The following is a 17,207-nucleotide window of genomic DNA, read 5'->3' as shown; positions in this document are numbered from 1 at the left end:
AAAAAATTAGATGAGCGCATGCTGAAATGAGTCTTTAACGAGCAGCGCGAGACTCTCGTTCACTGCGCGCGCGTCCCGTAGAACAGAGGCGCGAGCGTCTTTGCATGAGCGCGTGATGGATCAAACAGCCCACATTACCTGAATAATGACCGGCGTCTCATCACACCCACATCTCAAAGAGCCACGGCTCCGTGACTTAATGCAGACATCACTAATGCAGACATTACTAATGCGCGTTACGGGACATTGGCCACATCGGGTGCAACTGATGAGTGTCTGAGAACATAGTCTCAGTCAGAGGTGTGCGTTTGCGTGCGAGCACGAGTACAGCAGTGAACTTATTTCACCTCTTTGCTAGCATAGTGCATAATGTTGCAGCTGCAGTATGTTGTTTTGTGGTTTGGGTTTGTAACAGACAATATAAATAGATCATCACATATTTATATGCTGTGTAAAGTTTAATTAGATCTCCTATGGATTTTTTTTTGGGTAAGATTGTTTTGCTTCCAATATATGAATATATAAAATAAATAAATAAATGCAGTTTTTATTAATATCTAACAACAACGACACATAAAATAGAATTTAAAAAGATTATTTGACAGCAAAACATTTTACAGTGCAAAGCAAATTTGCCCTGCAGTACTTGTCGTATCCACTAGACGGCAGTTCACTGTTAAACTGGCAGTAAACAACATGAAGCGCTGTGTCTGGCACAGTTTATTAATATGCAGTTCGCTATTGTATGCCTATAAATATCATGAACAAGACTGAAAAGTTCACATAACCCCATTTATGCGCTGATAAAGTTAAAATATGTGCTAACCTTTTTTCAGGTTACAATTTTATTCAAAATCCGGCTCTGGGTTTGCATCTATGTGAAATGCATCAACTATTTTGGTCCGTTCAAACTCAAAAGAAATTTTCCTGAATGTTACAGATACGATTACATTTATTTTTTGGGCAACATTTAGTTTTATAAAGAAAAAAACTTAATACTTGTGAGTCGAGTCACATACTAATCTATGAAGACCTGCTTCTTCAAATAATTCCTTAGTAAATGAATAATAATAAAAAAAAAAAACCCTATAGGGAATTGAAAACCAAATATAAAATGTAAAATCGTCAGTGAGGACAAAGTGCATCCAAACAATTCGTGGTAGCCTATCGTTTGGTTTTCTTGGTGTTGCTTACATTTCCAATCTCTTTACTCAGAATTTTCAGAACGTCATTTATTTAACTGCACCACCTTCAAATCAATGTTTTAGAATAAAACAACAGAATGCACTATTAGCACTACATGCACAAAATAAAACAGTATTTCGCGTAATAGAGAGAATAGCTATCGTATATTCACATTCATTATTAATTCTGAAGCCATTATATACGGTGAAGTGCAAAATGAGCTGTTTCAGCCTACATAAACCATAGTTTTTAAAAGTTTTCTAAAACAAATCCCCCTATATACGTGAGGTAGATTTGCGTGGTCACGCTGGTCTATGACGCGGGCGATTCTACACTCGTGGGGCCTCCTGAAATGACTGCGAGTCACGAGAAGTCCCACGCCACAGCGCGCACTTCGCGCATTTCACGGCCACGGCGTCGCAGCTCAGGGATTCACGTGGGGTGGGCTGGCAAAAACCCACAGCAAACCCACAGCTGTGCGGAAATGACACAGTACCGTCACGTCACGCGAGAGGGCACTGACTAGAGAAAAAAAGCAGCGGAGAGAAACACGGACAACAGTTACCCGTGGACAAATCCACTTGATTTAAAGACGCGACCATGACTGATGCCTCCTAACCTACTGCACACAGCTGCCCGGCGTCGCAAAGGTGAGTTTGTTTTCAGCCGCGCAGGTAGTTTGTGCGCGCCGTGCTGCGGGAGACGGAGCGAAAACTCATCGGTGGATGTTTTTCTTGCCGCGTCACGCAAGAGGGAGAGTTGCGCACGGGGAGGGAGGGATTGGAAACACGAGAGAGAAGGGCAGGTCTCCGTATTACTGCAAAAAAACATAAAGTGTACATTATTTCCTTAAGGCGAATGCAGTCCAAAGAAGGACCGCAGCAGGGAGCCGCTTGTCTGTCTGTATCCCCGGTTGTACCGATCCGTGGGGTTTCCACTGGAAGAATGAGGAAGTGGAGCCGGTGGACGGGGGTCGGTACGGTGAAGCAGCGCCTCTCCGGTGCTCTGGCGAGACTTCACGGTGCAAGACATGAAAAACAAATAGGAAAACAATCTTACAGAACTTCAACGTGGAGAAAATTCACTCTGGGAATGTGAAGTTTAACACGCACCATAATTTTCTCACGCTTGCCATGACATTTGTGATCAGTCGTGTGTAATACTGACTTCACTATCTTTCAGCAGGCCAAATGCTTCCACTTTTTTTTTTTAAAAACAAACATTATACAGAAAGATTTTTGTCAATATGTTAGTGAGATATTCATAAACTTTCATTCCCTGAACAGCTGCTGTGACTGACAAGTGTAAAGGAAACGTGCAAGAGAAATGTATGTGGTCAGATTAGATGTGTGATTATCACATAATATCAGTAATAATCAGTCATGGGTCTTGTGTGTCTCTTCCCAGGATATGAGCTCTTCTGTGTGCATGGTTAATGCAGAAGGACAAGTGCCTGATAAAAGTATGTAAAAATAACGATTCACACTAAAAGCCCCTTGAGAACTTTCACTGAACATAATTTTATCTGTGTACTAACATGCATCACATCAAAATAAACAGCCCAAATCAAAAGATCCAGTGAAATGTACTGACTTACCTTGGCATCAAATGGAGATGTTGCATTGAAAGTGTACTTGGTATTAAGATCACTGGTGATTGGATCACCTGAAACAGAAATCAAGTATACAGTAGTAAACACAGGTATAATCAAAAACATTTGGCAGAGTTAGAAAATCAGATGTAGTCAAAAAGACATGACATTGCGATTTTAAGTATTTATTATAAATTTATCCATGCATATCATCATTTCTTTTTTAAATCCAAGCGCCTGATAAAGAAAATGTAAATTCAAATGGCCAAAGGAGATGCATGTTACTACCAGCTGTAAATGTTCATCTGTCTCCAGATCACTTGAGACAGATCTTAAAACCAGGTGTAAACAAGTGTCCTGTCACCTCATTAAAGGATTAGTTCACTTTAAAATGAAATTTACCTCAAGCTTTACTCACCCTCAAGCCATCCTAGGTGTATATGACTTTCTTCTTTCTGATGAACACAATCGGAGTTATATTAATAAATATCCTGACCGCCTTCCGTATTCAACTTATGAAGAAAGTGTAATGCCTCTCGCAAATCAAAATACTTATGGTACGTCCTATGCCTTCCGTATTCAACTTACGAAAAAGGCATAACTGACGTGACGTCAGTTACGCTTAGTTCGTAAGCTGAATATGGAAGGCGGTCTGGCGGAAGCTAGATATTTTACTTTATAACTTATATTAAATATGGATATTTTTCTTACACAAATCATAAGGCCTTTATTAACCCCCCGGAGCCGTGTGGAGTATGTTTATGATGGATGGATGCACTTTCTTGAGCTTCAAACTCATTGCCCCTGTTCACTTCCATTATAAAGCTTGGACGCATCAGGATATTTATTAATATAACTTAGATTGTGTTCATCAGAAATAAGAAAGTCATATACACCTAGGATGACATGAGGGTGAGTAAATCTTGGGGTAATTTTCATTTTAAAGTGAACTAATCCTTTAAAGTTGTGCAGAGTTGTGAGATAATGTCTGTCAGCATTTTTAAATAGCTATGAAAACTTGGGTTTTTCTTCAGAAGTTAAAGTCGAGAAAGATGCAGAAGACATTATTGAAAACTCAGAGGGAAAGATGGAGAGCTTCTTTAAGCGCATTACAAAACGTTCAGCAGCACATGCAGGCCCTGAGGTGGAACAGCTCACTAGCGGGAAGAGGGTCAAGGTGACAACACAGGTAAGAAGAAACGGCTGTAATGAAAAGGAACATTTGTTACAATCACAACTTCAGCTCTTCTACAGGTTAAACATTGTGTTTGGGATATAATTTGTCAAGACTTGTTAAAGAACAGGCTATGTCTGGTCTGACATTTCTTTTGTTGCAAACTATTAACAGCCAAATTTCACACTTACTTTCCAGGTAGGAGAACATCTTGATGGCAGTTCAGATGATGGAAGCAGGTCATGCTCTCACAGTCACAGATTATCTCCTCAGGAGCAGATTTCCATCTCTTCATACAGGAAACCACTCTACAGCATCACACATCGTATTTCTGAACGTAAAGCTGCATCCAATCTGGACCAGCACGGAGCCCACAATGGAGTCAGAGCGAGCCATAATGGTGTCCACTTCCAAAAACTGGGCAATTCTAGAAAGCATCACATGTTTAAGGCCTCCCCTAGTGTGGGGGTCACGGGGTCTCCTGCTGCCTTGGATTCTCACCTCTACCCGCTCATCGAGAAGATGTTCTTCCTCCTCAACACACTGAACTCCAGTATGACCCAGCTGCACAGTAAGGTGGACTTGCTCTCGCTGGAAGTGACTCGCATTAAAAAGCAGATGAAGCCCTCTGAGATGGTCATGGAATTTCAACCTCCTCCTGAATACCAGTTGACTAGTGATGAGCTCACCCAGCTGATGGAGCAAACGTCCACTGCGGGCGAGCTTGGGTGCAGACTCCTTGTTCAACTGTTCCCAGAACTTTTCACAGCAAAGGAATGCACGCACGGCTGCAGCACATGCAGCCTTACGACTAAACGGACATTAGATTCATTGCACCTTCAGTTAATACGTAACTATGTGGAAGTCTGCTACCCCCTGGTGAAAAATGAAAATGTCTGGCAGACGGAGTGCTTGCTACAGATCAATGATTTCTTGAATCGTTTCTGGGCTCAGAAGGACATGGAGAGTGGTCAGATGTGTGACAAACAGGCTCAGATGATTGTCGGGTTTGACATGGAACCGAATCACGCTTTCCATTTCATCAGTGAAGATGCCCAGGATGAGAGTCTTTCCCTCAACTCTGGAGATAACAATGATGTTCATCCCAATAACGTCAGCTCAGATATATTGTTCGACCCCCATGAGGCTGCTGGTGACGACTCTGAAGACTTAACTTCCCCTGAGGAGCTTGTCGTGTTTTTGTTGAACAGACTCTTCCCAGAGGTGTTTGAGGAGGGCAAGTTGCCAGAGGGCCACAACAGCATTGGACAGTTGATCATTGATTCGGACAGACTGGAAATTATAAGAAAATACATGGAGGCCAATTTCCCTGATATCCCAGAGGAAACCTGGCTGCAGTTGTGTGTACAACGAATGGAGGAAGCACTGGAGAACACTTCAGTAAATGGCAGTGGCCGTGACAACCGAGAGATGTATGATACCACCCGTCTCCCTGATAACATCTCCATTGTTAAGATCAGTGACCTGTGTGATTATGAGAAACCAAATCGCAGGTCTAAAAAATCATGGCTTGAGCCTGTAGATTTCGATAAACTACAGATCCCTCCTCCAGACTTTGATGTTCCACAGGAGTTTTTACTTACTAAGGAACAGCTAAAAAGCAACTACGAATGCAGTTTATCAATTGGGAACTTTGCATCTCGTCTCCTGGTTCTCATGTTCCCTGAGCTCTTCACTTACGAGAATGCACGAAAATACTACAACTGCAGCGGATCTCTAGGAAAGAAACAGCTGGATCCTATACGAATCAATCTCATCCGACATTACGTCCAGCTACTCTACCCGCAAGCTAAGAACGACCGCGTTTGGACTCTTGAGTTTGTCGGCAAACTTGATGAGCGTTGCAGGCGACGGGATACTGACCAACGACGTACATACCAGCAACAACGGAAGGCCTGTTCGCCTGACCAAGAGCCTGACCCTAAAGACTCTCTGCTAACTGCTGGCCAAATCAACGTTCTCACTTCAGATCGTGTGAAAGAGGACTCTGAAGTCCTGTCTTCACCCCTGGAGAAAAGCAGCAAAGACTTCTGCAAGATTCCTCTTGAGGACCTTTCGGTGTCCACCCCAGACTTCCCAGTGCCTTCTGACTACCTGCTCACAGATGCTGAAGTGAGGGAGATTGTCCAACAGAGTCTGTCTGTGGGAAATTTTGCTGCCCGCCTTCTTGTCCGTCTCTTTCCGGAGCTTTTTACGCAGGAAAATTTACGGCTGCAGTACAACCACTCTGGGGCCTGCAACAAGAAACAGCTAGACCCTGTGCGCCTCAGACTTATTCGTCATTACGTGGAGGCCGTCTACCCTGTTGACAAAATGGAGGAGGTGTGGCACTATGAATGTGTGCCAAGCATTGACGAGCGCTGCAGGCGCCCCAATCGCAAGAAATGTGACATTCTAAAGAAGGCAAAGAGATCAAACAACACTGTGACTTATTCATAAACAATGTTCCTGCAAAATGCAGACCTGTTTTCCTATATTTTACACAACATACCTGTTATTTGCACAAGTCCATAAGCTGAAGCATATTGAAACTTGTCCTTGTTTGAGGTCCAGTTCATGTCCATGGCCTTTAAACAGGATGGGATAGTAGGTGACAGAAAAGTTTGTGATTGAAGCCACTATCACGTGACAGATATTAGTGTTACTATTTATATGCCAAAATATTATTGATGTTATTCTAATGATTAATAGATAAGCTAAAGTTAGCCTTAAATCAACTTAATGTAAACATTTAGTTCTTTAAAAAATAATAGGTCACTTTAGTTTGGGATGAGGGCAGAGAAGATATATATTGTTTTAAGTTGTAGCAATGTTTAAGCACTGGCTTTTTCTAATTATCAACATATTGAAGTATGTCCTGCCTTATAGGAAGTCAATCTTATTCACCTGTACTAAACTATAGCACCAGGTTTTATGTTATATATTTTTAAATAAAAAAGTAACTTCCTAGCCGAGATGGGTTTCATGATCCTTTTATTATAATTCATATACACAAGTCAGGGTCAGTGGGAGCCCTTTATCTTCAGAGAAAACCATAAAAAAAACTAAGGTAAGACAAATAAGTTTATCTTTGATGTTTATCAAAATCAAATTTGTGTTTTTTGCACATTCCACCTCTGGTCATCATAATGAAGAAAAAAAGTAAGCAATACAGTTTTGGAACCTGTATTTGTTTGGGTTTGGACTCATTTTTGAATAATCCGCAAACATGCTGTGCAAATCATTTCTTTTTTAATCTGGCTCTGTTAAGTACAGTTGTATGCAGAGGCTCTCAGTACCTTTCCTGAAAACTGCTTACTGAAAATCTACCAATGTCATAAAGACAATAGTATAAGCTAAATAAGCTATAAACAGGGGATCAAAAATCCTGAAAATATTTGATATCCCAAACGCTATCTGATCTATCTCACAATGGTAGTTTTGTGAAATTAGTAAATACTAAATAAAAAAAAAAAAAAATGCATATAACCCAAACCACCTCTAAACATTAGGATGTGTTTGTGTTTCATTTGTGACCTGTAAAGTTCATAAAAACATCTTCAAGTAGTATGAGAACATGAGAACTAACTAGTATGAGAACTACTGTCAAGTGAACATATGTGAGAAAGACCTTCAGTTTTTGTTGTGCAGAGAAAACACTGAATCAAACGGCTGGAGAGTGAAATAGGAAATACCACTTTTGTCCCAGTTTCTGACCTTTCACCTATCTAACACATAATAGAATTGGTCTTCACTGCTTGTACACATCCTTTCTGGGAAGTTGTAGGTGTTTCCAGCTTCTTAGAATGACTCTCTGCTTTTCTGCATCTTTTGTCTCTCCAACCACCTTTTTTAAGATCACTCTTTTCAGCAAGACTGTGTCCATGTCCTTGTCCTCATTTAGTATCAGATCCAGTGTATCCCCCACTTTAACCTGTAGGAGGCAGCAGACCATGGACTGTTATTTTAAGGTGCCATTTTTGCTTATACTAATCACTACTCAGATAAATTTAGTTAAGCCAGTAATGGGAAGCCTACCACAAGAAGGGTAAGTTTCTTTATTGTGTCCATAATTTGTTCAGCTGATGTTGCTTATTTTAGAAGTAAAGTTTGTTCTGATTATACCACTAGGGGGCGTTGACTCACCATTTTGCTCTTTTTTGAGAGCTTCTGACCATTCAGTCTCAATTTGAGGCTATAAAAAGCATCCTCCACACCACTGTAAAAGAGATAAATGGTGTATGTTAGTCACTGCCTCTGGTCAAAACACCACACACTAAAAGTACAGAAAAAATAAAAGAAATTTCATCCGTTCTCTGAAGAGGTAAAACAAAGAGTTGTCCAAATAACAAAAAGCTGATCAGTTCCAAAGTGTTACAGTCTAAATATAGATTAAACTACATCATCACCGCTGCAATTGGAACTGAAAACTACTTTGCAACTGTCAGAATTAATCTCTGAACATGATGAGCATTTTCTGACTTACTGTCGTGCAATGTCCAATCCAGCCTTCAAAACCAGATCGAAACGTAGAGACTGGACAGTTTTCTCATGGTCTTTGTAGTCTTTTGGCAGGCCTGGGTCATCTTGAAGCTCGTCCTCATAATCACTAGCCTCTGCAGCCTCCTGTCCTCCTCCTCCTCCTCCTCCTCTTCCTCCTGCTGCATTACTTTCTGCTTCCCTTTCTTTCTTGTGCTCTTGAGCCGTGTTTGATGGAGCAACCAGCTTTGCCGAGCATCCCACGATCTTTGCCACATAGCTGTCCGGTGCGTCTGTGGAGTGGCTGAACCCCACAGCTGACGAGCATGTAACGTTCGTGGGCACCACATGCTGAGGCCGGAGCCATGGCACGGTGAGAGCAGCTGCAGGGAGTTCAGTCTGCCCAGCTGCCGCAGAGCCAGTGCCTGCACCGACAGACTCTGCATACTGTTACACTGAACACAGACACAAGGGGAAAAGATAATGGAAATAGGGTAACCTTAGAAATGCAGATTAATCGTTAAAAGATCAGCTGGCAAAATCACTCTGGAGTCTGGACCCCTCACATTCACTGAACTGTTGCCGTTTGGTTGACGAGAGCACCAGAACAGCCAGGCACAAGAAAGTTTCATTCACCAGGCCATCTACCTCATTAACAGTTAAATGCCCCCATTGGGCAATAAACATGTACAATACACAATGCCATTTGGACTCATATTTAGTTTGCAAACCATACCTCTTACATTCCCTTGCATTGTATATAACGTATCTGTCCTGACATACATTTTATATATAGAAATGTTAATTTTTGCAGTCTAGCCTATTTAAAATGTTTAATCAGACTTTAACAATTAATATTTTGTCAGAACCTCTAGTCTAGTAAATTACATGTTATTTTATTTAGTTGTCTGTTCATAATCATAAGAGAATCATGATCTTTGTTTGAAACAAAAAAATTGTGATTCTCAATTATTCAGAATCGTGTAGCTCTAGGTATGCATGCAAAATTTACATTAATCAAAGTCACCAAACTTTGCCTAGATTTCACTCTAAATACGCTGGAAATTCTCTAAATCTTAATGAGGTGCATCCTAAAATGTATTTTAATAGTACCAAAGAAGCTTCCATGTACATTATTTACTAATATATATATTATATATATATATATATATATATATATATATATATATATATATATATATATATATATACACACACACACACACACACATACATGTTGCTCTGAGAACAAATTAATATTAAAATTAGATGCAATGTGTGTTTGTGTGTGTGTATTTTATTTATTTATTTATTTATTTATTAGGGATGCAACAATACAGTTAGCCCACGGTTAAATACATACCTCGGTTTTTTAACCACGGTTCGGTTCGGATCTGATGGCTTGACAAATAAGAGTGTTTTTTTGTTATTCTATGCTTAGGCAATAGGAACAGTAAGAGGTTAGGAAGAAAAAATAAAAACGATTTATTGCAATACTCCTTTATTTTACTTAAAAGCAAAGAAAAGTCCACTAGTTCCTAGTGTATTGTATAATATAAAATAATTTTTTGTTTTAAAATTAACACTGACATCTCACAGCTGCTGGTAGCCCATGTACAAACTGGGGAACACATAAATTCCTAAATTTTGAAAATAAACATACATGTGAAGTTAGTAAACATAAATTGACCATTTCAAATAAACATACGTGTAACTGTTACTTCAGTAAACATAAGTCATGTTGGAAGTGTTTCCGTTTGAGTAGGCTACACGTGTAAAACAATGCTTGCAGACAATCATTTTTTTGTTTACCGTTTTTTCTTCCTCGGCATTATACTCAACGGCAAAACCGAAATGTCTCCGCACCACGGATTTTAAACAACAGGTGTGCTTCCTTGTACTGTAGCCTCACTTCACCGACGCTCGCCATGTTAAAGTGTGGAATGATGGTTCAGCGCCCCCTAACTTTAGAGCATAGTGATTGAATATTTACTCGCAGGGAGGAGTTTCTTCATCTCAGCTCGTAGACTTGTGGCACACACAAACAGTCAATTCGGAGAGAAATAAAACGCACATAAATTATTTAAACATAAAACCGAAAAAAACGCAATTCACAAGCGCGTATTGAACCGTGGATGTCGTATATATGTCGTATATATATATATATATATATATATATATATATATATATATATATATATATATATATATACACACACACACACACACACACACACACACACACACACACACACACACACTTATGGCCCTTTTTTCATACATATAGCATTAAGTAAAATAGTATACCAAAAAAATATTTTTCATAACATAGTTGAGAATCGTCTTTATACAATGTTTGGTTAAAGAAAATCCTGAAACCTAAAAATTTATTCCAAAATTGATCCAAACAATAAATAACAATAAAAAAAAAAAAAAAAAAAACAGAACAAAACTAAATATTCCTTTTTAGTTTAAAATTATTTAAATTCTTTAAATTCTGCATTCTTTAAATTCTTTTACTTTTTCCCCCTGGGTATATAGCAGGATATAGCAACAAATATGTACATCAATAAGAAGACATGCAGTAGTAATGCTGATATTTTTAATGTTAAAATCCAAGTCTAGAGTGTGTATTTTGTACAGGTTTTGGAGCAGTTTGTATTTAACATCATGCATTACATTACAATGCACACAAAATGTCAAATGTCGTATTGAAATGAATCTCAGCTGAATTTCTACACATAAATTTGAGTTAAGGTGTAAACATGACAGACATGCAGCTGACAGCACTGACAACTGATGACATGGCTTTCATGTTAACTAAACTTCTTATATAATGCCAAACGACTTGTCCGTACACTTATAAAAAATAAATAACTATTTTGAAGTGCGAACTGAAATGATATTCACTATACTTACATAAGGAACAGCATGATATAATTTGTAAAAATCTGATTCACTTTCATGACAACAAGCAACTCATAGCTTCTAGCACACACCGCTGCTCAAGCCAATACTATACTAAGAAAACGTCACCTTCAACAAATGCAAAAATAACACTTTTGTGTTTAACGACGACATAAAGAAGAATTTTACCTATTGAGTGAGTTGAGTGATCTCCCGTTGACTCTCTAATCTCGAACTGACCAACGAGCACTATAAAAACAAACCAGCAGTCGTTGCTGCTGTAGTAGTGCATTTATTACAGCGCCCTCTAGAGTCGGGATGAATTATTATACACAATGCAGAATAATATTAAATGGACAGGGTGATATATCATAATTTAAAGTTATATAATATATACATTAGCTAATAAACATTAGCATATTTTTTTTTTTACCAGAATTTCCAGAATTCTTTGCGCACGATTTGTACTTTCTTTGCCGTTCTAGTAGGCTATATTCTGCATTATAGAAGACCAGACGCCCGCCCAGTCAAACGCACTTGTTTCTCTGGATTGGTGGCTGGAGGTGGACGTCTGGGGGTCAGCGGCTTTAAAACATCATGTGAGCGCCTCCTCCAGTCAAAACTCTCACAGTGAGGCGGAATACACACAAGGACGGACACTTCTGCATTCATCTTCATCAACATGACATTCTTAATTTGCATTTTTGTATTTTGTCTGTCTACATTTTTAAAGGAGGTGCAGGGCACGTATGGCCCTTACGCACGGAACCAGAACCAGTTGTACCCGAACCAGCAGAGATCTCACTTCTCCCCTAATAATGTGCCTGGACACGGCAACTCCATCAACTTTGGAGGTAATTATTTTATTACTATTGTTATTATTGTTATTATTAAAAAAATGTACGCTTGTATTTATTTTAAAGCCTTGATTTAAATTGATATTTTAAATATATAAGCACCGCCACCAATGCAAAAAAAAAAAAAAAAAAAAAAACGAGTGAGTGAAATTCTTTATAGGTATTTGAGAAATAGAATTAAATTGCATTAGTGTTATAAAAAAAAAAAAAAAAAAAACCTACTGTAGTCCCATGAAATTATGTAATCTACACATAGCTGGACATTCCATTTTACAGTAGGCTTATTATTAGCTAGTTTTTTTGTTCCCATTAAGCAAGTGCTTAGTGACGGATCAGAGACCTTAGACTTCTGAAACTGTGAGCAGTGGTTCTACTGACTATTTTACAGGAATAATTGAAATATCAAAACCACTTTTCCTTGTTTTTTTATTGTTCATTAAAAATCATATTTATGAATGTATTTATTTATTTTCATTTTTTCTCTTACTTTCTCAAAATGTAAACTTCTGGATCGCAATCTACATGATTTGTAGATATATTTCTATACATTTGATATCAAAGTTGCACTTAAATTTCTGACTGTGTCATCCCTTTTTAATCTAGTGATGTGTTCAATGTAATCTATTTCTATCCCCTAAATAAAAAATATTTTGTTTCATATGAGAAGTGGATCTGGTGCTACAGCATGTTTCTCCTTCAGGTTGACAGGATATTTTCACAGAGAACTTCTGAACAGGCCGCTGATTTTGCTCATGCTTTTGCTAACAATCAAAGAGTGTCTTCACAAACCCACATCAATATCATATTGCTTTAGACCGTCAGCGTATCGGCTTACTTTAATGCATCTCTCCCTCCCTCTCTTTCTGAAACTGTCTCTATTTTTCCTTTTCATCTGTCTATGGATTCATTTTCTCTCTCTTTCCTCCTCCTATGTATTTCTATGTATCTTTTCACCCTCTCTCTCTCTCTCTCTCTCTCTCTTTCTCTCTAACCAAACAAAGCTCATGGCTTTAATCACAGGTTTTACAGCTATCATCATCGCAACCCTCATCAACATCATCACCAGCGGCCGCCCTGGAAGGGGCCTCCCTTTATCTACCACCGTCCTGTCTTACCTGTCTGGCCCATCTCACCTGTCCAGCCTGTTCGGACAGTTCTGCCCACACCGCCCAGAATGCCAGCGGTGTCACCTGCCCCTACAGTGCCCATGCCACTCGCCACGGTAGCCACCCTCCCCCCGCCACCTCCAACACAGACTACAACCACTACAGCCACTACAACCACTACAACCACTCCACAGCCGGTCAGTACCCCTCGTGGCACAACTGCCCCTGCCGAACCTCCCACTGACCCAGGTAGACCAATCCCACCCCATCGGGTGCAGATGACCCGTCCGGTCCTCTTCAGTCCCTCTTAATAATTTTCTCCTCCTTCTCTCTCTCTTCAAGGAAAATTCATGAAAAAATGAGGTTGATTAGCTTTAAACAAGCAGAATTGTGGAATATTGCAACTCAAATAGCATTAATTAGGCTTTTCCCCCCAACTAATTTAGCTTTAGTATAACTGGCCCGTTCACACTAAAGAACTGTAACTATAACGATAACCATTAGCTTCCAAAACAACAAACAATAAAATTCTGTTTATTGTAAGCACACACTGTAACTATGTCGCCTGCATGCTTTAAATACTCTAACTGAATAAAGCAGGATGGATTCTGATTGGCTGTCAATGTTTTTATTGTTCATCAACAATAAAACATCAACATTATTATCGTTATTGTTGTAGTGTGGACTCTGTGATGTTTTTTAAATTCAGAATGATTTTTAAAACATCTTTATCGTCTTAATGCTATTTGTGTATATTGTGCTCATATTCTGCTTTTTGTTCACAAAAGCACAATTTTAACTTTGCTTAGCACAAATGTGACCATGGACCACAAAACCAGTCATAAGTCACACGGGTCAAAATTATTGATTTTTCTTTTATGCCAAAAATCATCAGGATATTAAGTAAAGATCATGTTCCATGAAGATATTTTGTAAATTTCATACCATAAATATATCAAAAATTTATTTTTGTGAGTGGATATGCATTTCTAAGGACTTCATTTGGACAACTTTAAATCTCAATATTTAGATTTTTTTGCACCCTCAGATTCCAGATTTTCAAATAGTTGTATCTTAACAAACATAACAAACCATACATCAATAGAAAGCGTATATATTCGGCTTTCAGATGATGTTAAATCTCAGTTTCAAAAAATTGTGATCCTAATGACTGGTTTTGTGGTCCAGGGTCACAAATGAGATTAACGGAATCAGTTTCTTTCCATTTTTCAGTCACAGTGCTGCATTGCTAACCAAGGATCCTTTCTTTTTCATAAACAACATTTTTACATATTAATCTCTTTCAGCATCACACTTTGCACTTTTTAAAAATAATTTTTAATGATAATAATGTGACTAATTTTCAGTATTAATGAATTATTTCTCTTTCACAGCTCCAGCAGAGCTTTGCAAGAGCCGTCCTCTAGACCTGGTTTTTATCATCGACAGTTCTCGAAGCGTCCGTCCTGCAGAGTTTGAGAAGGTCAAAATCTTCCTCTCTGAAATGGTCAACTCTCTAGATATCGGATCCGACGCCACACGAGTCGCCCTGGTCAACTACGCCAGCACCGTCAACACTGAGTTCCTTCTGAAAAAGTACTTTAGTAAGGCTGAAGTCAAGCAGGCCTTCTCCCGTATCGATCCGCTCTCAACGGGAACCATGACTGGCCTGGCCATCAAAACCGCCATGGAGCAGGTTTTTACAGAGACTGCTGGAGCCCGGCCACTGAAAAAGAATATCGGTAAGGTGGCCATTATTGTGACCGACGGAAGGCCGCAAGATAAAGTTGAAGAGGTTGCAGCAGCAGCAAGGGCTTCTGGGATTGAAATATATGCCGTTGGAGTGGACCGAGCAGATATACGGTCTCTTAAACTGATGGCCAGTCAGCCTCTAGATGACCATGTGTTCTATGTGGAAACATACGGCGTGATTGAGAAACTCACATCCAAGTTCAGGGAGACACTCTGTGGTAAGAAAAAACAATTTGATCACATATTAATTTAATCTAGAATCATAAGGCAATCAAAATAGAGAGAGAGAGAGAGAAGATTTTGGTGATTAAGATGATCATATTTTTGCTCATTCAGCTGATTTTGCAGGTTTCGACGCTTGTGCACTTGGGCACAACTGCGAACATATTTGTGTCAACAACAATGCTTCTTATTTCTGCAAGTGCAGAGAGGGATATGTTATCAACTCTGACAAGAAAACATGCTCTAAGCAGACCAACGGTTTGTCATAAAAATATGCATCAAATTATTTGAAAGATTTGATGCATGTAAAGAATTTGATGCATTCTAAAGAAATGCATCGAGATCATTTTTGTAGAACTTATTTTTGGCTCAGTATAAATACCATATAAATAACAAAATCAGACATCAAATCATGTAAATAAGTATGTTTAATGAGATGTGTGTTTTGGAAAGTCTATGGTGATAGTTTGTTTATACAATTTCCATTATACATGCAGTAATATTATTTGTATCAATGATGTAATTTGATGTTATATATATATATATATATATATATATATATATATATATATATATATATATAGTGAAGGAAAGATCTTCAGCATTAAGTATACAGTAAAACATGTCTGTTTCTCTTTCAGAAGAGGCAAGAGGAGATCTGACTGAGAATGCCTGCATGTGTGAGGCTCAAATCGCATTTCAGAGGAAGGTTCACAACAGCATACAGGCGCTCACCAGCAGACATATCCTTTCAGATTAATACAGCATTTGTTTATCACCTATCCTAATTCAACCACTCTCTCAGTCTGATAAACTTTCTGTGTCCAGAGAGCGTTTTTTTTTTTTGTAACATTCACATAATGATTACAATTTATGTCTTTTATTTGCTCTTTATTGTTTTCTGTCCAAAGATTGGCTTATTCAGGAAACAAACCCTGATGATCATGATGTGTGATGCGTTTTCCTTAACTCTTCTTACTGGATGACATCACAAACAGAGTGCAGCAGTTTGATCTCCGTCATGCCTAGAGTGGAGAATGGGACTCAAAACGGCTTGATCCAGAAAACAACAACAACAACAACAGCATCTTTATTTAATCTTTCGTTGTAGCATTCTTCACTTTGTATATTTAATCTGTTAAATGTGTTATTACATATTGTGCTTATTATTTTAGGTTTCATTATGTTCTGAGTATGATTTTTGAGTTATCAACATATATCATATTGACTTTGTTGACAAAGTGTTAAATGCAGAATAAATTTCCTTTTATTTTTGGAACAAATAGTAAAAGTAAATAAGTAAGTAAAGGTAATATGTAAAGTATATGCACATTATTTTATATTTTTCTTTATTTTGGATACTTGTACAAATATATATGAAGAAATAAAATATTCTTTGACGCCATTTTCTGTGATGTCTTTATATTATATGATGGGTTTGTTGAAAGACTATAAGACAAGTGATATGTATATTCAAATACACATGAGTGCAGCATAGGGATATACATGAGTTGATGCATAAGTTGATGCAAACAATGCAAGTTTTTTTTTTTTTTTTTCAAAATTAAATCTTAAGCTATTATTTATAAAGGTAAGTGTATATTCTAGAGTCTTTTTTTTTTAAATTATTACTTTACTAGTCCCTGTAATTAATATGTTCATATTGAACATATTGAAGAATAGGCCTATCACTGAATAACTAGAAAAATGTTGTTTAAATACTTTGAGATGGAGTTTAGGAGGTCAGACTGCAGGAAATGTCAGCTTTTCAAACTGTCAGTTTTCCAAAACCAATAATTATAACTAAAAAAATAATTATAATTAAAAATAATTATAAGTGTCCTTGGGTTCCTGAAAGGCGCTAAATAAATAAAACATATTATTATTATTATTATATAACTACGCTTAGAATCTATTAAAATCATTTTATAATT

General features: G+C 38.1%; 3 protein-coding genes across 7 annotated transcripts; 2 read left to right on the top strand and 1 right to left on the bottom strand.

The window, feature by feature from the left end:
- The first annotated feature begins 1,413 nt into the window (after positions 1-1,413).
- On the top strand, positions 1,414-6,925 carry bend3 (BEN domain containing 3). Of its 3 annotated transcripts, none has more exons than XM_048205332.1 (4): positions 1,698-1,835; positions 2,593-2,647; positions 3,811-3,965; positions 4,149-6,925. In XM_048205332.1, exons 2-4 carry the CDS (start codon positions 2,596-2,598, stop codon positions 6,408-6,410), a joined length of 2,469 nt encoding a protein of 822 aa, XP_048061289.1. In that variant the 5' UTR covers positions 1,698-1,835; positions 2,593-2,595; the 3' UTR covers positions 6,411-6,925. The 3 variants fall into 3 exon arrangements, with proteins under 3 accessions (XP_048061291.1, XP_048061289.1, XP_048061290.1); XM_048205333.1 differs by lacking the exon at positions 1,698-1,835 and adding an exon at positions 2,193-2,513; XM_048205334.1 differs by lacking the exon at positions 2,593-2,647 and having other exon boundaries at positions 1,414-1,835.
- A 2-nt stretch (positions 6,926-6,927) lies between these two features.
- mtres1 (mitochondrial transcription rescue factor 1) lies at positions 6,928-11,666 on the bottom strand. Its single transcript, XM_048205339.1, is given in 5 exon segments — positions 6,928-7,884; positions 8,097-8,169; positions 8,437-8,582; positions 8,585-8,884; positions 11,526-11,666. Coding segments are annotated over 4 exon segments (693 nt in total). The 5' UTR covers positions 8,876-8,884; positions 11,526-11,666; the 3' UTR covers positions 6,928-7,701.
- A 275-nt stretch (positions 11,667-11,941) lies between these two features.
- matn3b (matrilin 3b) lies at positions 11,942-16,678 on the top strand. Of its 3 annotated transcripts, XM_048205338.1 has the most exons (6): positions 11,942-12,190; positions 13,195-13,548; positions 14,694-15,269; positions 15,400-15,531; positions 15,915-16,016; positions 16,253-16,678. In XM_048205338.1, the coding sequence occupies exons 1-6, from the start codon at positions 12,019-12,021 to the stop codon at positions 16,300-16,302; spliced, it is 1,386 nt and encodes a 461-aa protein (XP_048061295.1). In that variant the 5' UTR covers positions 11,942-12,018; the 3' UTR covers positions 16,303-16,678. The 3 variants fall into 3 exon arrangements, with proteins under 3 accessions (XP_048061295.1, XP_048061292.1, XP_048061293.1); XM_048205335.1 differs by lacking the exon at positions 13,195-13,548 and having other exon boundaries at positions 15,388-15,531; XM_048205336.1 differs by lacking the exon at positions 13,195-13,548 and having other exon boundaries at positions 11,943-12,190.
- Positions 16,679-17,207: the final 529 nt, after the last annotated feature.

Source organism: Megalobrama amblycephala, linkage group LG10 (genome assembly GCF_018812025.1).
Source record: "Megalobrama amblycephala isolate DHTTF-2021 linkage group LG10, ASM1881202v1, whole genome shotgun sequence".
Taxonomy (NCBI): domain Eukaryota; kingdom Metazoa; phylum Chordata; class Actinopteri; order Cypriniformes; family Xenocyprididae; genus Megalobrama; species Megalobrama amblycephala.
The sequence above is the reverse complement of the archived record's forward strand: the minus strand, read 5'-3'. Positions and strand labels throughout refer to the sequence as shown.